At 48.7% G+C, this 23,488-nt stretch overlaps 2 protein-coding genes across 5 annotated transcripts; both read right to left on the bottom strand.

The window, feature by feature from the left end:
* Window positions 1-7,039: 7,039 nt before the first annotated feature.
* Window positions 7,040-10,069, bottom strand: LOC103825764 (cathepsin G-like). The gene is made up of 5 exons (XM_050985703.1): window positions 10,002-10,069; window positions 9,411-9,564; window positions 8,374-8,515; window positions 7,997-8,257; window positions 7,040-7,462 (listed from the first exon to the last, which is right to left on the bottom strand). The coding sequence occupies exons 1-5, from the start codon at window positions 10,057-10,059 to the stop codon at window positions 7,283-7,285; spliced, it is 795 nt and encodes a 264-aa protein (XP_050841660.1). The 5' UTR covers window positions 10,060-10,069; the 3' UTR covers window positions 7,040-7,282.
* A 3,548-nt stretch (window positions 10,070-13,617) lies between these two features.
* LOC103821694 (cathepsin G-like) lies at window positions 13,618-21,727 on the bottom strand. 4 transcript variants are annotated; one of them, XM_050985702.1, is made up of 5 exons: window positions 21,620-21,727; window positions 15,582-15,735; window positions 14,944-15,085; window positions 14,579-14,836; window positions 13,618-14,040 (listed from the first exon to the last, which is right to left on the bottom strand). In XM_050985702.1, exons 1-5 carry the CDS (start codon window positions 21,675-21,677, stop codon window positions 13,861-13,863), a joined length of 792 nt encoding a protein of 263 aa, XP_050841659.1. In that variant the 5' UTR covers window positions 21,678-21,727; the 3' UTR covers window positions 13,618-13,860. The 4 variants fall into 4 exon arrangements, with proteins under 4 accessions (XP_050841659.1, XP_050841658.1, XP_050841656.1 ...); XM_050985701.1 differs by lacking the exon at window positions 21,620-21,727 and adding an exon at window positions 16,166-16,301; XM_050985699.1 differs by lacking the exons at window positions 14,579-14,836; window positions 14,944-15,085; window positions 15,582-15,735; window positions 21,620-21,727 and adding exons at window positions 19,444-19,527; window positions 20,033-20,290; window positions 20,407-20,892 and having other exon boundaries at window positions 13,618-13,956.
* Between the last annotated feature and the right edge of the window lie 1,761 nt (window positions 21,728-23,488).

Raw genomic sequence — 23,488 nt, 5'->3', positions numbered from 1 at the left:
GCAAATGAGATAATATTGGGTTTTATTTTTCCTTTTTCTCTGAGGCTTCTCAGCTTCCCAGGAGAGAAATCCAGAAAAAGGGATTTTTCCAGAAAATATGATGGTGACAGTGGAGTAGCCCATCCAAGTATCTGAATTGTTTCCCAGATGCAACATCTGTATTGTGAATTAAAGATGCTGATTTAAAATGGTTTGTGCTTTGTAGATGTTATGTCATTCCTTCTGTTGGCAATGAAAATACGCCAGCACAGAAAGGATTTTCTAATCTCCTGTTACCTGGTGTCAGCTTTGCCTCAGCATTTCCCACCTTGGTGGGATGGGTCAGCCCTAGTGAGTAACCAAATTCCCACTCACACCCTCCAGCCCACAGTGGGAAAAGAAGAAAATCAAAACAAAAGCTCTCGTAGATTGAGATAAAGACAGAGAGATGGTTTGCCAATTTCTACCAGGAGTGAAACACACTGGATTTGGGGAAAACCAATGTCATTTATTGCCAACTAAGATAGTTTAGACAGTGAGAAACAAAATTAAATACTGAACACCTGAATAAACAAGTTTATTCATTCATTCCAGAGTACTCCAGCACTGTCCCAGCACACAGGGTGGGGAGGGTTATGGTCAGTGCATGTGCGTTCTTTGCAGGCTACAGAGAACACACTGGGCTACCAAGCCACACAGCAACTACAGAAATACCATTCTTATTAATATTTTTGTTTTTAGAACTTCAGCTTTCACAAAGCTGTGTTTACAGTCACTACCATACACACTGACCCCATCAACAGAATTCCTTGTCCTCCCTCTAATTCAGTCTAGGATAATCTGGATCCCAAGTACAACACTCCTTGATCCCAAGCACAATTCATGGAACATTTTGTTTCAGTCTTAGCTGTAAAGGCATTTCCAGGTTTGGGGCTGGCTTTGGCTGTGTATAGTGAATCCAGGAATCTCCACCAGTAATTTTTACAGCTGTGTGGACAGTCAGGGGAACTTGGAATGGTCCTTTCCACTTTTGCTCCAAGTCTGGACATATCCCCAGTCTCCTGGACAGTGAGAGTGTGGTTGAACATCCAAGGTCACTGATGATGCCAAAACAATAAACCTATGCAAGGATGAGACTGTTCTTTCCCAAAGTTTCCCAAACCCCCTCAAAGTGTGATTCCTTACTGTGTGTTTTTCCCTGGGTATAATTACAGCCTGACATGTGCCAACAACAAGGACTCTCAAAGCACTGAATAGAATCTTCTCAGATTTTTATACTGTTGTGACTCCACTGCTCATCTACAGTCTGACAAACAGAGAAGTGAAGGATACTCTGAGCAAAGTGATCAAGAAATGTGAATAATTCCTAAAGCTTAGGGAACTGTAAGCATTTTTTCCCCTAGAAGACAATGAAAGAAAATAATGTACTTGAGAAAACTTCTCATTAAATTTTTAGTTCCCAGAGCCTGTGATATTTACCCTTTACTGTTTACTATCAGACTGGCTAATCTGAGTGACTTTAACTGCCCAAAGTGAGGATGAGGCATTTTTCTGTGGGAAAGGGCTGTCTTTTTATGAATTGCACCAGTTGCCTGGGTATCCAGTTCAGATTTCGTCTCAGCAGTGATTCCCCAAATCAGCTGATTGCAATCCCACTCCTCTGTACAGTGTCCCATTTCACCCTGTTAGAGTTGTTAAGGACAGCTGAATCTTTAGATTTAAGGAATATTTTTTAAGACAGATAAAGATAGGTCTAAAGATTAATGAATCAAATTCAGAGGGAGCAATCCAATCTCTTGTTTAAAATAATTATACCAACATGACTAGAATTGTCTCAGTGGATGTGAATGCTAGACAGCTGCAAGTGAGAATATTTGTTCAAAAATTAAATTACATGCTGGTAATTCTTAACTGGTTCCACACTTTTAGACATTTCATATTCATATTAATTTGGTAATTGACATCTCTGCTGTTTTCAGCCATTTACGTGAACTTCAAAACTTTTCTAGGCCAAACACTGATGGGAAAAGTTAACACGAGTTCTACAGCCATGTGGAATTTACCAACAGACTCTTTAAGGTTTGTCTCACTGAGCAGAGAGGGATGTGCTGAAGCTCTGATGGGACAGAGGACAGGGCCTGGGGTGCTGCATTTCAACCTGGATGTGTGAATGCAGGGCTCAGCCAGAGCGGGGTGGAGGGAGGGAGCTGGGAGCTGGGGTGGCTGCTGGGTCCTCAAGGGGTCAGCAGTGTGTGATGCAGTCACGGTGTATTGCAGTGACAGTGTTGCAGTCACTGAGTTGTAGTGAGTGATGCAATGACAGTGACGCAGTGACAGTGATGCAGTCACTCTTTTGCAGTCACTGTGCATTGCAGTGACTGTGTTGCAGTCACAGTGTTGCAGTCACTCTGTTGCACTGTTGCAGTCACAGTGTTGCAGTGATGCTGTTGTGGTCACTGTGTTGCAGTCACACTGTTGCAGTCACTCTTGCAGTCACTGTGTATTGCAGTGACAGTGTTGCGGTGACTGCATTGCAGTGACAGTGTTGGAGTCACACTTTTGGAGTTACACTGTTCCAGTCACTCTGTTGCAGCGACTCTGTTGCACTCACTCTGTTGCATTCACACTGTTGCAGTCACTCTGTTGCACTCACACTGTTGGAGTCACTCTGTTGCAGTGACTCTGTTGCACTCACACTGTTGCAGTGGCAGTTCTGGGCTGAGCCCTGCAGCTGACACCTGCAGAGCAGGCTCTGCCTCTGCCCATGGTTTGGCAGGGCAGGTTTGGGTCCATGGCATTTCCTTTGCCCTGCCTGGGGGTGATGCTGACAGAAAGCACCACCTTGGCACTGTCTGGGCCCTGCTCTTTGACTTCTGAGAGGGAAGGATGGTGCAGGAGAAGTTGGAGGCTTGCTGAGCTGTCTGTAATCAAAGCCTGTGAGTCTGTGCTCTAATGAGCCCTGCTGGGAACACTTTGTCCAACTCTGTTTCTGGTCTCTCACCTCTCACTGGGCTCTATTAAAGCTCACAGTAAGTTTGTTCCTGCTTCTGCCTTGTCATTTCCTCAAGGCACCTTGCCAGACTGTGCCACAGCCACGAGGAGCTGGGAGGTGGCACCACAGTCCTGCAGGGGCTCATTAAAAAGCTGACAGCCATAATGAGCTCGGTGGTTGTTCTTGTGCTAGAAGCATTGTGTGGTTAATTAGGGAGCTCCCAGCGGTGTTTCAGTGAATACCTACAGCCTAATTTCTGTTTGTCTTTTGTTCTAATTTCGTGTGACAGGGAGAATGGAAATGGAAACATTTTAATAGGGAATTAGTCACGCTTATACCCTGGTGGGAATCAGGCACAGAGTAGAAAACATCTCTGGGGAGAGACCTGAGTCAAAGTTTGATTAATGTGCTGGCAATAAGACAATTCTTATTCCAGCCTCTTCTGTTACTGCAACCCACAGAAGTGCCAAAGGCTTTGTTTGTAAAGCCTTTCTCTGCTCTAATTAGCACTACCTTTACCTGCTGTACTAATTATACGCAGAGACAGAAGCAATATTCATCACCATTGCAAAAGGCTTTCAAGGCCTTTTTTAATGAGTGAAAGAAAAAAAATCTTAATTAACAAATAATGTCATATATTTTACTCTGATCCCCCTGTGCTCCAGTTTTCCCAGGACATGAACCCTGAAAAGAACTGGCTCATTGGGGAGATGGACAGGTGATAGAAATTTTCAGGCACAATTAGAATAAGAAATACTTAAACAATAAATTAGGAAAAACTGAATATCTGCCTGGAAATCATGATGAGTCATGTCACTCAGATGTCTGCACTGGGGCCTGCTGCAATACTACAAGGCTAATAAAATAAAATTATTCTTTTAAATTAAAAGACAGTAGATAAACCACTTAGTTATTAGAATATATATAAAGAAGCTGATTAGCATCCTAATTATTAGATTAGATATAAGAAAGAAATTCTTTATTATGAGGGTGTCAAAACAATTAAATGGGCTGCCCAGAGAGCTTTGGATGCCCCATCCCTGGAAACATTCAGGGTCAGGTTGGATGGGGCTCTGAGTAATTTGGTGCAGCAGAAGGTGTCCCCATATCGCCGGCCGGGGGTTTATATACAAATCACAAAGAGGACAGGGCTGCTGTGGAACGTGCCTTGAGCTGTTGTATTTTCCAGCATCAGTCTCATTACATGGCTATGACAATGGGAAGATGCCAGCAGCTCACATCCCAGGCAGGAGACCAAGAACTCAATGTTACAACTCACTTTATAACTTTTTTGACCAATCACACAAAGCAGAAGCACACTGACAGTAGTTCCATCCAACCACTATGAGCACACGTACCTGTGGTTAAAACAATGCTTGCTTATTTCCAATACAATACCTGCTTGTAAGCCTTAAAACACACTGCACAGAGCTCCAGTATTAAGCTTCAAACTTCCTAATATCTTGCTAGATAAAATTTTCTGCAGCTTAGGAAGTTATCCTAGACAAGCATTAATACACAGACCATTGCTCTATTTCTTTTTGCTTTTCTACTTTTTAAATAATTTTTCTGCTGACCTATCTCATGGCTACTGCTTAGCTCTAATCACAGTTCTGCTGTCTCTGAGGCCTGCCTTTTGCAGCTTTCCCAAAACCTGCTGATTTTGTGGATTCCCACATCCCTGCTCATTGCACAGGGGATGAATTAGATGATCTCTTACTACTCAAATTAATCTAGGATGCTGTTTCCAATAGCTTGAGGGAGATGATGCTTCCCCTCTACTCAGTACTAGTGAGGTGGCACCTGGAATACTGTGGGTTCTGAGCTCCCAGTAAAAGAGAGACACTGTACTGGGGAGAGTTCAACAAAGTGGCCTGGAGATGATGGAGGGACTGGAACATCTCTCCTACAGGGAATGCCTGGTACAGCTGAGTTTTTACCCTGGAAAGAGCAGGTTGTGGTGGAATATTATTCATGGATGTAAATCTCAGAAGGTAGGATAGAAGTAGGAGAAATACAGGTTCGTTTCACAGTGGTGTGCATTGACAGGACAAGGGGCAATGGGCACAAACTGACACAAGAGGCTCTGTCTGAGCACCAGATAACACATTTATCTGTGAGGGTGACCAAGCACTGGTACAGCTTGGCCAGATTGGTTGTGGTGTCTCCGTGCTCAGAGATGTTCCAAAAACACCTGGAACTGGTCCTGAGCAATTGGTGCTTTAGGTGGCCATGCTTGAGCAGGGACATTGGCCCAGACAACAACTGAAGGTCCCTTCCCACCTCGACCATTTTGTGTGACTTTAGGGCAGTGTCAGTGTGCAAAAAGTAGAAAACAGCTCTAGTTCATGCCCTGGTGACCATCTGCATGCAAGGTTTCCTGTGCATGGCCAGTGGTTTGCAGACAGTGTCTTCAGGGTGGGGAAGGCCACAGTGGTTGCAGCACAAAGGTGGTGTGATGCCACCAGAGCAGGAAAGGGAGGTGGTGGTGAGCAGGGATGTGGTGGTGAGGAGGGATGTGGTGTTCAGCACAGTGACCACCTTGAGAACAGACCAGGGGCTGCCTTCACACTGGTCTGACACCAGACACAGTTCCAGAGGGTGTGACTATGGACCCACCTCGGGCCAGGGTTAAGCCAGTCAATGAAGCTGGTGGTGCTGGACACAGCACCCCAAGTGCGCCTCACCAGGGCAGAGCAGAGGGGCTCAATCCCCTCTTGGTCCTTCTGGCCACAATCTTCCTGAGGCACCACAGGATTCTTTTGGCCCTCCTGGCCCCAAGGGCACGCTGCCAGCTCATGGTCAGCTTTTCACCCACCAAAACCCCCAGGTCCTTCCCTGCAGAGCTGCCCTCTGGTAGGTCAGCTTCCAGCCTGGTACTTGGGGTTATTCTTCCCCCAGTGCAGGACCCTACACTTGTCCTTGTTGGATTTCTTTAGGTTTCTCTCTGACCATCCTGTCAAGGTCCCACTGAATGACAGAACTGCCTTCTGGTGTATCACCCACTCCTTCCAGTTCTCCATCATCAGAAAACTTGCGAGGGAACCTTCTGTGCCTTCTTAGATAAATGATCAGAAAAAAAAAAGCCTAAAAGAAATGCAAGGTTGCAGTCACCTGTCCCCTGGGCAGAGGGAGACATGGCTCTCTCCCAGGATTTTCCTGGGAGACTGTGAAGGGCTGTGGGACAACACAAGGAAAATGAGAAAAAAATTCTTCACTTGCTACACCTGTTGCTATGCACATGTGGAATGTGTTATGGAAATTTTTTAGCAAAAGGTGGTTTCTTAACTGACCACTAGTAATGGTTGTTTAAATTGATTGACCAGTTGGATCTACATGTGTGTCATAACTGTCAGGCAAAGACAATGAGTTTCTTCTTATTAGTATAGTATAGTATAGTATAGTATAGTATAGTATAGTATAGTATAGTATAGTATAGTATAGTATAATGTAGTAACAATAAAGCAATTAATCAGCCTTCTGCAATCATGGAGTCGATAATTATTCCTCGTTCAGGGGCCCATTGCTACCATAGTGCACCTGTCCCTCACAAAAGTGACCCGGCTTATCTCTGCAATGCAGCTTTTGCCTCAGCCATATTTGACATTTTCTATCCCATCTCCACACAACAAGGGCACCTCCTTGCCTAGTCAGGTCTGATCAGCTGATCCAGTGGGAGAAAGTTTCCAGTTCAACCCACAGGATTTTTACAGGTGTAAAGGAAATGCTTCACCTTGGTTCAAGGAGATTGAAGGGGAGACAGAATGTGAACAGGCTGACTGGTCTTCAGTGTGTCTAAGCAACCTAAAAGAGTTTCAGGATGGTATTACAAACCCACCTAGTCTCCCCTTGCATGTGGAGATGCCTCTGTTTCTGAAAGGCTGGATAAATGTTCTGTACAGGCAGTGCCTGCTGGCTGGACTGCATGGGGCTGATGGAGACCAGGGGAGCATTTGGGGACTGAGACCTGTCCTGCATGCCCACCCATGCCCAATTCTCCCAGAGTGTCATCTCCTCATTCTCATACTCAGGGTTTGCATTCAGCTCCCAAGAAGGCTCAGACACAAGTGAGTTTGAACATGCTTTTATTGATGGCCAGAAGCAGAGCTGGAGCAGCAGTGAGAGGAAAGGAGCAGTGGGAGGCTGGGTGTACTTGGGACCTGCATTTGCACCTTGCCACAGAGACTCTCCTTAGTGCCAAAGGCTGTGCCTGCACCACAGGGGCTTCTCTGACTCTACTTCAGCTGCCCCTGGGAGCTTCTGAGCACCAGCAGGGGTTTGATGCATTGTGGAGAAGGGGCACTGAGCATTTTAGTCAGAGGATGGAGAGCCAGGAATATCTTGGAGTGCAAACCTCCTCAGCTCCTTATGGATCCAGGGCTCAAAGTACGAGATCCTGGTGAATACCTCAGGGAAGAGGTTGAGTTCTGGTCCATAAGAAACAATGCCATGAGCTTTCTTATTGCAGACTAATGGGCCACCAGAATCACCCTGTGCCATAAAAGGAGTGAGAGGGGTCAGACATGCCACAGCTCAGCTCTCCCTGCCTTAAGCAGCAAGTTTCCTCTTCCCTCCCTCCATATGAAGAACCTCCTCTTCCAAGCACCTCCCTCCCTCCAGCTCTCAGTGTTTGTAGCTGCCTCCCTGCTCCTCTGAGCCCACCCATGAAACAATTCAGCCCTGGAGGTTCTCTGACATTCAACAACTCTAAAAGAACATTGACCTACTTTGGCCATTGGGAAATATCTACACCATCCATCAAGGATATCACAAGGAATTTACACACCAAAGCAATGGTTAGGCAGGGTAGAACATCCCCAAGTAAGTAAAAAACAAATGGTACTGATAGTTGGAAAATGCACCCCAATTCAGAGAGCACATCAGCTTCAGAGCTTCTGCGAGGACCCTCAGCTCAACATTCTGAAGGTCCTGGTTCAACCTGGTGTCCTTTTATTTTCCCCTGAGAACCAAGCTGACTGTCCAGTCCCAACCTCCTCCCAAGCCTGCGGGCAAAACAACACTTACCTTGTAAGATCCTTTGTTACTGTATGCATCACCAACACAGATCATAGACTGTCGCTGGTAGTTATGGAAATGCTGCTCACAGATTTCCTCATTTTGCACCTTCAGTTCCACCTCCCTCAAGACATCAGACGTCATGTTCCATCTCATAGATATCCGGCCCCATCCAGACACATGACATTCAGCTCCTTCTTCCACACGTTCATTTTCCTTGGCAATGGAGATACATTGCACATTCCTATTGATCCAGGCTCTTTGCTTCAGCTGTCAGGCAGAGAGAACACAGGGTTAGAGCCAGCAAAGGATTAGGAGCAAGTTCAGAGTTTGGGGAGCTGAGCAGAGGGAGATGCCTCAGACAGGAAGGATGTGTTGGGCCATACCTTCAGCAGCACAATGTCATTTTTCAAGTCTTCAGGGCAATAATCAGGATGGATGACCCACTGGCCAACAGGGATCCTCTGCTGGCTCCATTCTCGTCTGTTGACATTGTGGGCTCCCAGAATCACAGTGACCCTCAATATCCTGCCAGGAAACACCAACACATTCCAGCGGCATTGACGGGAACACAGCCCCCAAGCAGGTGCTTGGAGGGAGGTGGTGGTGGTAGAAACCTCCCCAGAGCAGGTCACACGTTTTCCTCTCTCACCTGGGTTGTGGTAATCACATATCCTCTGAACAGAGAGAGGTACAGACTTCCCCAGGATTTTCCTGGGGAAGGCTGTGAGAAAGCTCAGAGAAGGAATTAGAAAGAATTCTTATCTTCAGTTGCTGAACCTACTGTTGTGCACATGTGGAATGTGCTATAGAAATTATTTACCAAGGAGTAATTCCTTCACTGGACCCGTATGATAGTGTTTTGATTCATTAACCAAGCAGATCCACGTGTGTATCAGAGTGTCTAACACGATCAATAATTTTTTTCTTAGTAGTATCGTATAATATAGATAATATGGTGTGTTAGTATGATAAAGCTTTAATAAAACATTTGATCAACCATCTCCAATCATAGAGTCAATACTCCTTATTCCCCATTCAAGAGCTCACTACCACTATACTGGGTTCCTTCCAGAGCCCAGCCTCACCCCACACTGACACAGGTGGGAGCTGCCCCATGCTGAGCACAAAGGGAAGCAGGGCAGGGAGACACTGGACCCCTGCTCCAGCAGCAGCAGCAGCAGCTCTAAGCCATGGGAGGAGCCCTGACCCTGGAGACCCCTGTGAGCATTCCTGTCCCCAAGGACACTCAGCCCCAATCAGGCAGACAATTCCTGCACTCACAGAGGGCAGCTCAGCTCCAGAGATCCCTGCTCTGCCTGAAGAGACACGGGGAACTGTTTCAGCCCAGACCAGGGCTGAGGCCCTCTGCGAATGTGTGAGACTGGAAAAAATCCCCTGTGCAAGAACAATGGAGTCTTACCCTTTCATAGCCACACAGTGAGCTGCTGAGAGCACTGCGTCTGGGTGAATCAGAAACCCTCCACAGGAATAACTCTGTGAGACAGTTTGAATTTCTAAATAAGCCATGTAGGGTCTGGAATGGGGCTTAACTTCTCGTCCACCGATGATCCTTCCTGGAAGAGAGATGAGAAAATTTAATATGAATGTAAAATGTAAATGTTAATATGCTGCTCTTTCCTGTCAAGTTTGGGGCTGCATGAAAGGAAAGGGCCATCCTCCAATGCCAGGTGCCAGTGATCCCAACAACTCTCCTTCCTGGGGCTGTCCAAGGCATTTCTGGGGACAGTGGAGAGAAAGACAAGCAGCACTGTCTGGGCTCTGACCACCCCTGGCTCTGGATGACTCCAATGCCATCAAGGGCACAGCTCTAGTGCCTCTAATGCCTCACTGGTTTCAGGCACAGGCTGAGCTGGGAGATGAGAGGAGAGAGGAAAGGAGAAGAGTAGAGACAGGAGAGAGGGTGAGGCAGCAGCCTTGCCTGAGATTGACTACTCAGAGTCCATCTGTGCCCTTGCATGTTCCTGTCTAAGCCCCATCTCTGTGTACTCACCAGCCCCAGCCCAGGGCAGAAGGACAAAAGCATTTGTGAGCAGAAGGAGCAGCAGCATCTCCCACCACTGTCCTGATGAGACCAGCCAGCAGCTGTGGTCAGGCAGGAGACAGGTACAGAACCTCTATATATGTCATGTGGAGCTGACACAGGAAACCTCAGCCTACCTGTGGACATGTCATTTACTGCTTTTGTCCTCTCAATTCCCAACATGTGGTTGGTGAGGGGCTCATGACACATTCTCTGTGGTTTTGTCACAATTTTCTCCAGAAGATGGAGAGATCTGGGCTGGTTCAGAGCACCCACAGTGCACAGGGAAAGGAAAGGGGTGTCTCTTGAGTTCATCTCCCATCAGAGACCTTTGGAGACAGCCTCTGGGACCCTGCATTTGGGCTGCTTCCATCTGATATTTTTTTTCTTTTTTGTGTTTGTTTCCCCCTGTCCTCTGATAGCAATGGGGACAGCTGGCCAGGTTCAGACAAAGTTCCTGGTCTTTATCAGAGGGGCTGACTGCCATCAGAGATGTCCTTGGGAAATCAAAAACCAGCAGTCAGGGTCACTGAGGGACAAGGCCAGTGGGAGCCTCATGACCTCAGCCCTGGTGTTCTAGAGGATCTGACAAATCCATGGTGATGAGGAAGTCTGAGATCCAGCTGGGAAGTCACTCTGTGAGCCCAGTCCAGACCAGCAGGTGCCCTGGGCAGGTGCAGTGTGGTATTTTCAGGGTTCCCCACTGTGGGGAGGAAATGATGAATCTGACTCCGTATTCTCAGAAGGCTCATTTATTATTTTCTGTTACTTTATTATATTAAAGAATGCTGTACTAAAACTTTACTAAAGAATAGAGAAAGGATACTTACAGAAGGCTTAACAAGATAATAATTTAAAATTTGTGACTCTCTCCTGAACCATGAGACAGCCTGACCCTGATTGGTCATTAAGTCAAAACAATTCACAAGTTGGAGAAACAATCTCCAACCACATTCCAAAGCAGCAAAACACAGGAGAAGCAAATCAAATAATATTGCTTTCCTTTTTCTCTGAGGCTTCTCAGCTTCCAAGGAGAAGAAACCTTAGCAAAGGGCTTTTTCCAGAGAATATAACAGTGACATTTCACCCTTTTTTGTATAATTAAAATAAAAAGAGCCTGTGTTTGTAATTCTTCTGCTGGGCCCTTGCAGAAGAGAGAACAAACACGTCTCGAGAGGTTTATCCGTTGTCAATCAAAACCTCAATCAATTGCTGATGTGAAATGATCAAGGAGACTCTTTACCTGTAGAACATCAACTTCCATCATATCTCTAAAACAAAGCTCACAACAGAGAAAATGCAAGAGACAATGTAAAGAATTGTTCATTGTTTCAAGTCCAAACAGCTGAGTTTCAGGAGAAAGACTATTGACAGGAGATGTTGCACTTTGACACCACTGAAAGGTCCTTTTGGTCCTGAAACAGACTTGCAGAATCCTGAAAAAAGAACTGCTAAAAAAAATCTACAATTATTAAAAATCCATTGAAATTATCAACGACTATTGAGAAAATTTCTGGAATGCCATGGCCACGGCCATTAATTGAGCCCATTGGGCTGAGGCTGATTCATGGCTTGGAATACTTTCAGCTGATAGCTTTTTATATATTTTATTTTATATTATTTTATTTTATTTTATATTATATTATTTTATTTTATTTTATTTTATTTTATTTTATTTTATTTTATTTCATTTTTGCTACAAAGAATGATCAGCAGGAGCAGAGGGTTTTAGGACCCTGCGGAGGCCCTGGACCTGGTGGATGGACCAGGAACCCCAGGACAGTGGCCCAGGTCCGGTTAGGGGGATCAAAGCCCCCAAACCCGGCAGCGGGCAGGGCGGAGGCCCCGGCCCAGGGAAACGAGCCGAAGGGCCCAAAACCGGCCTGCAGGGCAGGGTCTCTGTTCTCACAGCCCGGCCCCACCATGTGCCAGTGCCTTGGCAGCAGCAGCGACCGAACGCCTCCTCCTCCTCCTCCTCCTCCCCTCAGAACCAGCGGTGCACGGCGGCGGCTGGAAAGGAGAAGCTTTCTCGGGGATCTCCATCCCAGATCTGGGGGTGATCTTCTCCCAGAGCAAGCGAACAACGCTCGCTTTCCGCAGTTTCTCTCGCTGTTTGCCCCGCGGTGCAAACAGCGCCGTTCCCGCTTTCTGCCCTCAGCACCACCCCCGGCCAGTCCGGGCTTGGGCCGGAGGCAGCGACTCAGGGAGCCGCCTCCCCCACACGGCCGGGGCACGCGGGGGGACTCAGGCATTGCCAACCCCAGCGAGGAGCCCCCGAGCAAACACGGATCGGCCCGCGACAAACGCCGTGTCCAAGAAAAACACTGAGTTGAAAGTTTTCCGCCGGCAGGTGCCTGCAATCAGCTGTGGAGCTGTGCTGCCTGCACTGAGGACCGGCCGCTCGCAGGGTCAGACGCTGCTGCAGAGGACAGAGTCCCTGAGGGTGGCGGCACCGCCGGGAGCGGCGGCGGGGGAGCGTCCCCTGCCGGGTTTGATGCAGAGAGAGCAGGCACCGCGGACACGGAGGCGGCGGCCGCGTCTTCCCCTGGTTCTGGGAGCAGCAGTGCAGGCAGAGTTTGCCGCGCGGCGGAACCATTGCTGAGCAATACGCCGGAATCGGTGAGGGGCGGCGGGGCCGCGGGCAGGGGCCGCGGGCGGCTCCGGAGACGGTGGAAGCGGCGGGGCGGGCGGCGCAGCACTCAGCGGGGCCGGTGGGGCTGGCGGGGCTGGTGCCGCCGCAGCTGGATCGGTGGGTGTCTGTCTGAGCCCAGGGAGAGGTGAAGGAGGCGGCAGAATCTGTGCACGGTTGGCCCCCACCAGACCTGCCTGCATTGTTGTCGTGAGTGCAATTGCTGGCTGCGATGCAGACGGCCCGAAGGTGCTGTCCAGCCCGGGGCTGCCGGCCGCCTCTCGCAGTGAGGGTGGGAGCGGGTCCGCACCCTCCCGGAGTCGGGGGCACGGAGAATTCCTGGGCAGAGCTGCCTGGGCATCTCTCTGAGACAGGCTGCCCTCGCTCACCGCTGCTGTCGATCGCATTGCCAGGAAACCCGGGCAAAACAGCGAGGGACGGTGCTGCCGCCGGAGCTGCACATGATCCACAGAAGCAGAGAAAACTTCTCCTCTCTCGTGGGCAAAGCCTCAGCCCCCGCAATGCGGGGGAGGTGGGAAATAGCAGTTTGTGTCCTTGGATGGATCCTTCTCCTGCTGGCTCTGGTGTTGGGTTGGTAACTCCCCGCACGAGGTGAGGTGGCCCCCCAAATGGGCTCTCTTCCTCAGAACAGAGAAAAGCGCTCTAAACGTTGGATAAATTCGGGGCAGTCCAAAGCGCCAGTCATATTTCTCCCAAAAATAGGGATCCATGGACTCCCAGACCCTTAGGTCCAGGGAGCATGACAGATCTATAACAAACCCATGAAATTTTGCCCATCTGAAAAACTCATAGAAATGTCTCTTCACCATAGGACGAGGAAATCAGGGACTGAGACCTGTCCTGCATGTCCCACCCATGCCCAGTTCTCCCAGAGTGTCATCTCCTCATTCTCATACTCAGGGTTTGCATTCAGCTCCCAAGAAGGCTCAGACACAATTGAGTTTGAACATGCTTTTATTGATGGCCAGAAGCAGAGCTGGAGCAGCAGTGAGAGGAAAGGAGCAGTGGGAGGCTGGGTGTACTTGGGACCTGCATTTGCACCTTGCCACAGAGACTCTCCTTAGTGCCAAAGGCTGTGCCTGCACCACAGGGGCTTCTCTGACTCTACTTCAGCTGCCCTGGGAGCTTCTGAGCACCAGCAGGGGTTTGATGCATTGTGGAGAAGGGGCTCTCAGCATTTTAGTCAGAGAATGGAAAGCAAGGAATCACCTTGCGCCCAAACCTCCTCAGCTGTTTACGGATCCAGGGCTCAAAGTGCGAGATCCTGGTGAATACCTCAGGGAAGAGGACCTCAGGATATCCGTGGGAAACAATTCCATGAGCCTTCTTATTGCAGACTAATGGGCCACCAGAATCACCCTGTGCCATGAAAGCAGTGAGAGGGGTCAGGCATGCCACAGCTCAGCTCTCCCTGCCTTAAGCAGCAAGTTTCCTCTTCCCTCCCTCCATATGAAGAACCTCCTCTTCCAAGCACCTCCCTCCCTCCAGCTCTCAGTGTTTGTAGCTGCCTCCCTGCTCCTCTGAGCCCACCCATGAAACAATTCAGGCCTGGAGGCTCTTTCAGATTCAACAACTCTAAAAGAACATTGACCTACTTTAGCCATGGGGAAATATCTACACCATCTGTCAAGGATATCCCAAGAAATTTACACACCAAAGCAATGGTTAGGCTGGGTAGAACATCCCCAAGTAAGTAAAAAAAGCTAATGTTCCTGAGAGTTAGGTAAATGCACCCCAATTCAGGGAGCACATCAGCTTCAGAGCTTCTGCGAGGACCCTCAGCTCATCATTCTGAAGGTCCTGGTTCGTCCTGGTGTCCTTTTATTTTCACCTGAGAACCAAGCTGACTGTCCAGTCCCAACCTCCTCCCAAGCTTGCAGCCCAAAACAACACTTACCTTGTATGGTGATTTTTTACTGTATGCATCACCAACACAGATCATAGACTGTCTCTGGTAGTCAGTGGAAATCTGCTCACAAATTTCCTCATTTTGTACCTCCAGTTCTACCTCCATCAACACATTAGCTGCGTTGCCTTTGTCAGATGTCCAGCCCCAGCCAGAGACATTACATAAAGCTCCTTCTCCCACATGTTCGTTTTCCTTGGCAATGGAGATACATTGCACATTCTTATTGATCCTGGCTTTTTTCTTCAGCTGTCGGTCAGAGAGAACACAGGGTTAGAGCCAGCAAAGGATTAGGAGCAAGTTCAGAGGTGAGCAGAGGGAGATCCCTCAGGCAGGAGGGATGTGTTTGGCCATACCTTCAGCAGCACAATGTCATTTTCCTCGTCTTTATGGGAATATTCAGGATGGATGAACCATCGTCCAGCTGGGATCTTCTGCTGGCTCTGTTCTCGGCCCCTTATGTTGTGAGCTCCCAGAATCACAGTGACCCTCACTGTCCTGCCAGGAAACACCAACACATTCCAGCGGCATTGACAGGAACACAGCCCCCAAGCAGGTGCTTGGAGGGAGGTGGTGGTGGGAGAAATCTCTCCATAGGAGCTCCCAGCAAGTTTTCCTCTCTCCCCTGGGTTCCTTCCAGAGCTCAGCTGAGGATCCCTCACCCCACACTGACACAGGTGGGAGCTGCCCCATGCTGAGCACAAAGGGAAGCAGGGCAGGGAGACACTGGACCCCTGCTCCAGCAGCAGCAGCAGCTCTAAGCCATGCGAGGAGCCCTGACCCTGGAGACCCCTGTGAGCATTCCTGTCCCCAAGGACACTCAGCCCCAATCAGACAGACAATTCCTGCACTCACAGAGGGCAGCTCAGCTCCAGAGATCCCTGCTCTACCTGAAGAGACACGGGGAACTGTTTCAGCCCAGACCAGGGCTGAGGCCCTCTGCGAATGTGTGAGACTGGAAAAAATCCCCTGTGCAAGAATAATGGAGTCTTACCCTTTCATAGCCACACAGTGAGCTGCTGAGAGCACTGCGTCTGGGCGAATCAGGAACCCTCCACAGGAATAATTCTGTGAGACAGTTTGAATTTCTAAATAAGCCATGTAAGGTTTGGAGTGAGCCTCAGCTTTCCTTCTACCAATGATCCTTCCTGGAAGAGAGATGAGAAATGTTATTATGAATGTTAAACATAAATGTTAATACAAATGTTTATATACTGCCCTTTCCGGTCACGTTTGGGGTTGCATGAAAGGAAAGGGCCATCCTCTAATGCCAGGTGCCAGAGATTCCAAAAACTTTTCTTCCTGGGGGCACAGTGGAGAGAAAGACAAGCAGCACTGTCTGGGCTCTGACCACCCCTGGCTCTGGATGACTCCAATGCCATCAAGGGCACAGCTCTAGTGCCTCTAATGCCTCACTGGTTTCAGGCACAGGCTGAGCTGGGAGATGAGAGGAGAGAGGAAAGGAGAAGAGTAGAGACAGGAGAGAGGGTGAGGCAGCAGCCTTGCCTGAGATTGACTACTCAGAGTCCATCTGTGCCCTTGCATGTTCCTGTCTAAGCCCCATCTCTGTGTACTCACCAGCCCCAGCCCAGGGCAGAAGGACAAAAGCATTTGTGAGCAGAAGGAGCAGCAGCATCTCCCACCACTGTCCTGGTGATCCAAACCTGTAATTGCAGTCAGGCAGGAGACAGGTACAGAATGGCAGGTACAGAACCTCTATATATGTCATGTGGAGCTGACACAGGAAACCTCAGCCTGCCTGTGGCCGTGTCATTCACTGCTTTTGTTCTCACAACCCCCCAACTGTGGCTTGGTGAGGAGTTCATGACACATTCTCTGCATTTTTGTCACGGTCTTCTAAAAAAGCTGGCGAGATCTGGGCTGGTTCAGAGCACCCACATTGCACAGGGAGAGGAAAGGGGTATCTGATGAGGGCATATCCCATCAGAGACCTTTGGAGAGGGCCCCTGGGACCCTGCATGTGGGCTGCTTCCATCTGAATTTTTTCCTTTTGTTGTTTGTTTCCCCCCTGCCCCCATCCTCTGATAGCAATGGGGAGAATTGGCCAGGGACAGGCAAAGTTCCTGATCTTTATCAGAGGGGCTGACTGCCATCAGAGATATCCTTGGGAAATCAGAAACCACCAGCCAGGGTCACTGAGGGACAAGGCCAGTGGGAGCCTCATGACCTCAGCCCTGGTGTTCTAGAGAATCTGACAAGTCCATGGTGATGAGGAAATCTGAGATCCAGCTGGGAAGTCACTCTGTGAGCCCAGTCCAGACCAGCAGGTGCCCTGGGCAGGTGCAGTGTGGTATTTTCAGGGTCCCCATTGTGGGGAGGAAATTATGAATCTGACTCCATGTTCTTAGAAGGCTCATTTGTTATTTTATGTTACTATATTATATTAAAGAACGCTATACTAAAACTATAGTAAAGAATAGAGAAAGGATACTTACAGAAGGCTTAACAAGATATTCATTAAAAACTCCTGACTCTCTCCTGATCCCTGACACAGCCTAACCCTGATTGGTCATTAAGTCAAAACAATTCACATGTTGGAGAAAGGATCTCTAACCACATTCCAAAGCAGCAAAACACAGGAGAAGCAAATAGAAGATATTTGTTTTCCTTTTTCTCTGAGGCTTCTCAGCTTCCCAGGAGCAAAGTCCCAGTTAAGGGATTTTTCCAGAAAATATGAGAGTGACATTTCACCCTTTTTTGTATAATTAAAATAAAAAGAGCCTGTGTTTGTAATTCTTCTGCTGGGCCCTTGCAGAAGAGAGAACAAACACATCTCGAGAGGTTTATCCATTGCCAGTCAAAACCTCAATCAATTGCTGATATGGAATGATCAAGGAGATTCTTTACCTGTAGAACATCAACTTCTATCATATCACTAAAAGAAGGCTTATGTTATATAAAATAATCTTGACTAGGCCAATGTTGAAGCAGCAATTAATTTATTAATTAATATAGTAAAGTGTGAGAACACAGCGCTGGGTACAGTGGGGGCAGTTCACCCTCCAAATGCACACCAACAGTGTGGATTTACAGGCATTTTTAGGGGTACTCATAAGCTTTCTCAGCAGTTTCTATTCCAATCTTTAGTCATCAGCAGTTTCTATTTTCCAATTTTTACATCACAATTCTATACACTGTTGTGATTTAGTTTTCTCAGGATGCGTCCCAAAAAGGAGGATCCCCAGACGGTAGTTGTAGTTTCCGAAATGTTGGTCCTGGTCTCTGCAGGAATAAAGACAAATCCCATCTGGTGAAGTCCAGCTCCCCAGATGTGGGTCTAACTTTTAATTACAATGACTATAAATCTCATAACAGTGATGTCCAGCTTCTCTTGGTCAAAATTACAAGTCCTTGAGATGATGTTCATCTTCCTTTCTCAAGCTGTTTTTCTCTGTTTTGTTAAGGCGTGAGATAAGCATATTTCCTTTATAATATTCCAAATCTATAGTTTCAAGGATACAAGCAATATTCTAAAATTATACTCTAAAAGGTTATTATTGCAGCACTCTTTTAAGGCCTGACTACAAGCAAAAAGCAAAATCCTTAACATCCTTTCATTCAAATGCTCCTAAATCAACCAAGGTTAATTGCAAACAAAGGATAGATAGGTTCACAGGCCTTCTTCCATGCTTTACTGTCCTCAGTTATTATTAGAATTCGCAACTGTCCCATTGTCGGCCTCCACACATATCGCAATCACAAATACACACATTGTCTGTATGTACCTGACACAAAACACAGCTTGGTATTTCACATGACGGCAGTTGCTGGCTGCGATGCAGACGGCCCGGAGGTGCTGTCCAGCCCGGGGCTGCCGGCCGCCTCTCGCAGTGAGGGTGGGAGCGGGTCCGCGCCCTCCCGGAGTCAGGGGCACAGAGAATTCCTGGGCAGAGCTGCCCGGGCATCTCTCTGAGACAGGCTGCCCTCGCTCACCGCTGCTGTCGATCGCATTGCCAGGAAACAAACAGCGAGGGACGGTGCTGCCGCCGGAGCTGCACATGATCCACAGAAGCAGAGAAAACTTCTCCTCTCTCGTGGGCAAAGCCTCAGCCCTCGCAATGCGGGGGAGGTGGGAAATAGCAGTTTGTGTCCTTGGATCGATCCTTCGCCTGCTGACTCTGGTGTTGGGTTGGTAACTCCCCGCACGAGGTGAGGTGGCCCCCCAAATGGGCTCTCTTCCTCAGAACAGAGAAAAGCGCTCTAAACGTTGGATAAATTCGGGGCAGTCCAAAGCGCCAGTCATATTTCTCCCAAAAATAGGGATCCATGGACTCCCAGACCCTTAGGTCCAGGGAGCATGACAGATCTATAACAAACCCATGAAATTTTGCCCATCTGAAAAACTCATAGAAATATCTCTTCACCATATGATGAGGAAATCAGGGATTGAGACCTGTCCTGCATGTCCCACCTATGCCCAGTTCTCCCAGAGTGTCATCTCCTCATTCTCATACTCAGGGTTTGCATTCAGCTCCCAAGAAGACTGCAGACACAATTGAGTTTGAACATGCTTTTATTGATGACCAGAAGCAGAGCTGGAGCAGCAGTGGGAGGAAAGGAGCAGTGGGAGGCTGGGTGTACTTGGGACCTGCATTTGCACCTTGCCACAGAGACTCTCCTTAGTGCCAAAGGCTGTGCCTGCACCACAGGGGCTTCTCTGACTCCACTTCAGCTGCCCCTGGGAGCTTCTGAGCACCAGCAGGGGTTTGATGCTTTGTGGAGAAGGGGCACTCAGCATTTTAGTCAGAGGATGGAGAGCCAGGAATATCTTGGAGTGCAAACCTCCTCAGCTGTTTACGGATCCAGGGCTCAAAGTGCGAGATCCTGGTGAATACCTCAGGGAAGAGGTTGCGTTTACGTGCATGAGAAACAATTCCATGAGCCTTCTTATTGCAGACCAATGGGCCACCAGAATCACCCTGTGCCATGAAAGGAGTGAGAGGGGTCAGGCATGCCACAGCTCAGCTCTCCCTGCCTTAAGCAGCAAGTTTCCTCTTCCCTCCCTCCAGACCCAGCTGTCAGTGTGTGTATCTGCCTCCCTGCTCCTCTGAGCCCACCCATGAAACAATTCAGGCCTGGAGGCTCTTTCAGATGCAAAAACTCCAAAAGAACATTGACCAACTTTGGTCATGGAGAAATATCTAACCCATCTGACCAAGGATATCACAATGAATTTACACACCAAAGCACTGCTTCGGCTGGGTAGAACATCCCCAAGTAAGTAAAAAACCAAATGTTACTGATAGTTGGAAAATGCACCCCAATTCAGAGAGCACATCAGCTTCAAAGCTTCTGTGAGGACCCTCAGCTCATCATTCTGAAGGTCCTGGTTTGTTCTGGTGTCTTTTTATTTTGCACCTGAGAGCAAAGCTGACTGTCCAGTCCCAACCTTCTCCCAAGCTTGTAGCTCAAAACAACACTTACATGGGAAGTTGCTTTTTTCCTGTTTTCATCACCAACACAGATCATAGACTGTCGCTGGTAGTTACGGAAAAACTGCTCACAGATTTCCTCATTTTGTACCTCCAGTTCCACCTCCATTAACACATTAGCTGTGTTTCCTGTGTCAGATGTCCAACCCCAACCAGACACATTACATTTATCTCCTTCTTCCACACTTTCATTTCTCCTGGGAATGGAGATACATCGCACATTCTTATTGATCCTGGCTTTTTTCTTCAGCTGTCAGGCAGAGAGAACACAGGGTTAGAGCCAACAAAGGATTAGGAGCAAGTTCAGAGTTTGGGGAGGTGAGCACGAGGAGATCCCTCAGGCAGGAGGGATGTGTTGGGCCATACCTTCAGCAGCACAATGTCATTTTTAAAGTTATCAGGGCAATATTCAGGATGGATGATCCATCGTCCAACTGGGATCTTCTGCTGGCTCTGTTCTTGGCCCCTTATGTTGTGAGCTCCCAGAATCACAGTGACCCTCACTGTCCTGCCAGGAAACACCAACACATTCCAGCTGCATTGACAGGAACACAGCCCCCAAGCAGGTGCTTGGAGGGAGGTGGTGGTGGGAGAAATCTCTCCATAGGAGCTCTCAGCAAGTTTTCCTCTCTCCCCTGGGTTCCTTCCAGAGCTCAGCTGAGGATCCCTCACCCCACACTGACACAGGTGGGAGCTGCCCCATCCTGAGCACAAAGGGAAGCAGCGCAGGGAGACACTGGACCCCTGCTCCAGCAGCAGCAGCAGCAGCTCTAAGCCATGGGAGGAGCCCTGACCCTGGAGACCCCTGTGAGCATTCCTGTCCCCAAGGACACTCATCCCCAATCAGGCAGACAATTCCTGCACTCACAGAGGGCAGCTCAGCTCCAGAGATCCCTGCTCTGCCTGAAGAGACACGGGGAACTGTTTCAGCCCAGACCAGGGCTGAGGCCCTCTGGGACTGTGTGAGACTGGAAAAAATCCCCTGTGCAAGAACAATGGAGTCTTACCCTTCATAGCCACACAGTGAGCTGCTGAGAGCACTGCGTCTGGGCGAATCAGGAACCCTCCACACTTACTAGTTTGTGAGCCACTTTTAACTTCTAAATAAGCCATGTAAGGTCTGGAGTGAGCCTCAGCTTTCCTTCCACCAATGATCCTTCCTGGAAGAGAGATGGGAAATGTTAATATGAATGTTTAATATAAATGTTAATATGCTGCTCTTTCCTGTCAAGTTTGGGGCTGCATGAAAGGAAAGGCCCATCCTCTAATGCCATCTGCCAGTGATTCCAAAAACTCAACTTCCTGGGGGGCACAGTGGAGAGAAAGACAAGCAGCACTGTCTGGGCTCTGACCACCCCTGGCTCTGGATGACTCCAATGCCATCAAGGGCACAGCTCTAGTGCCTCTAATGCCTCACTGGTTTCAGGCACAGGCTGAGCTGGGAGATGAGAGGAGAGAGGAAAGGAGAAGAGTAGAGACAGGAGAGAGGGTGAGGCAGCAGCCTTGCCTGAGATTGACTACTCAGAGTCCATCTGTGCCCTTGCATGTTCCTGTCTAAGCCCCATCTCTGTGTACTCACCAGCCCCAGCCCAGGGCAGAAGGACAAAAGCATTTGTGAGCAGAAGGAGCAGCAGCATCTCCCACCACTGTCCTGATGAGACCAGCCAGTAGCTGTGGCCAGGCAGGAGACAGGTACAGAACCTCTATATATGTCATGTAGGGCTTACACAGGAAACCTCACCCTGCCTGTAACTGTGTCATTCACTGCTTTTGTTCTCACAGCCCCAAACTGTGGCTTGGTGAGGGGCTCATGACACATTCTCTGCATTTTTGTCACAATCTTCTCAAAAAGCTGGTGAGATCTGGGCTGGTCCAGAGCACCTACCGTGCACAGGGAGAGGAAAGGGGTGTCTGATGAGGGCATATTCCATCAGAGAGCCCCTGGGATGCTGAATTTGGGCTGCCTCTCAAACCGGATAGCTGGCTTCCTGCAGGGGTGGTGTGCCCCAAGCAGGCAGGCGAGCACGGCCAGATAGCTCAGCCTTTTGGAGGCTCAGTGTCTGTTACCCAAGCTGCTGTTAGCCACAGGCTGCCTTAGCAAGCTCAAGTGATTGTCAGCTCTTAGTCAGCTCAGCTCTTGTCATGGCTTCAGCTCTATTGCTTGCTGAGGTGCTCTGGCTGGCTTTGGCATGCTGGTTAGCAGACTCAGAGAGAGAGAGGGAGAGAAGGCAGCCCTGGGGGGACACAGCGATGCTTTATTGGGAGGTCCATGAAGGTCTCCAGCGATGGCTCTTCTGGCCAGAATGGGCTAAAGTAGCCCCTTAAATAGGAATAGAAGGGATCAGAAATTTTCCAATAGCAGGGGTTAGGGAAAAGTAACCTATGGGGTCACAGAAAGATAAACTAGGGTCTGGAAGATGGGAGAGAGGGGCTTCTGGCCTAGTCACTATGACTTGGCATTTTCTTGTCTTTAGGCTTCTGTTCTCCACGGGGCCCTTGCAAGCCCCCTGTCTGCTACATGGTTCCACCTGGATTTTTTGGTTTTTGTACTGCCCCCCCCTCCCCCATCCTCTGATAGAAATGGGGAGATCTGGCCAGGGACAGGCAAAGTTCCTGGTCTTTATCAGAGGGGCTGACTGCCATCAGAGAGGTCCTTGGGAAATCAGAAACCACCAGCCTGGGAGCCAGGGTCACTGAGGGACGAGGCCAGTGGGAGCCTCATGTCCTCAGCCCTGGTGTTCTAGAGGACCTGACAAGTCCATGGTGATGAGGAAATCTGAGATCCAGCTGGGAAGTCACTCTGTGAGCCCAGTCCAGACCAGCAGGTGACCTGGGCAGGTGCAGTGTTGTATTTTCAGGGTCCCCCGTCGTGGGGAGGAAATGATGAATCTGACTCCACATTCTTAGAAGGTTAATTTATTATTTAATGTTACTATATTATATTAAGGCATGCTATACTAAAACTTTACTAAAGAATAGAGAAAGGATTCTTACAGAAGGCTTAACAAGATAATAATTTAAAACTCGTGACTGTCTCCTGTGCCCCGACACAGTCTGACCATGATTGGTCATTAAGTCAAAACAATTCCCATGTTGGATAAAGAATCTCCAACCACATTCCAAAGCAGCAAAACACAGGGGAAGCAAATGAGATAATATAGTTTTCCTTTTTCTCTGAGGCTTCTCAGCTTCCCAGGAGCAAATTCCTGGCAAAAGGGATTTTTCCAGAAAATGTGACATTGACAGGTGCAGGGCTGGCTGAGATACAGCTGGAGCTCAGGTGAGGACCAGGCTCAGGGTGTCCCCATGAGAAGGGAGCAGCCCTGCCTGGGGCCTCTCTGAGTCCTCCCTGGCAGCTCTGCTTCAGTGTTACAGCCTGGAAGGGACTCAGCCCCTGTTTCCCTGACCCTCCTTTGGCCATGAGCCAGTGAAACCTCCAGGATGGTCC

The sequence above is a fragment of the Serinus canaria genome, chromosome 27 (genome assembly GCF_022539315.1).
Source record: "Serinus canaria isolate serCan28SL12 chromosome 27, serCan2020, whole genome shotgun sequence".
NCBI lineage: Eukaryota > Metazoa > Chordata > Aves > Passeriformes > Fringillidae > Serinus > Serinus canaria.
Note: the sequence above shows the minus strand (reverse complement) of the source record. Positions and strands in the feature narration are given on the sequence as shown.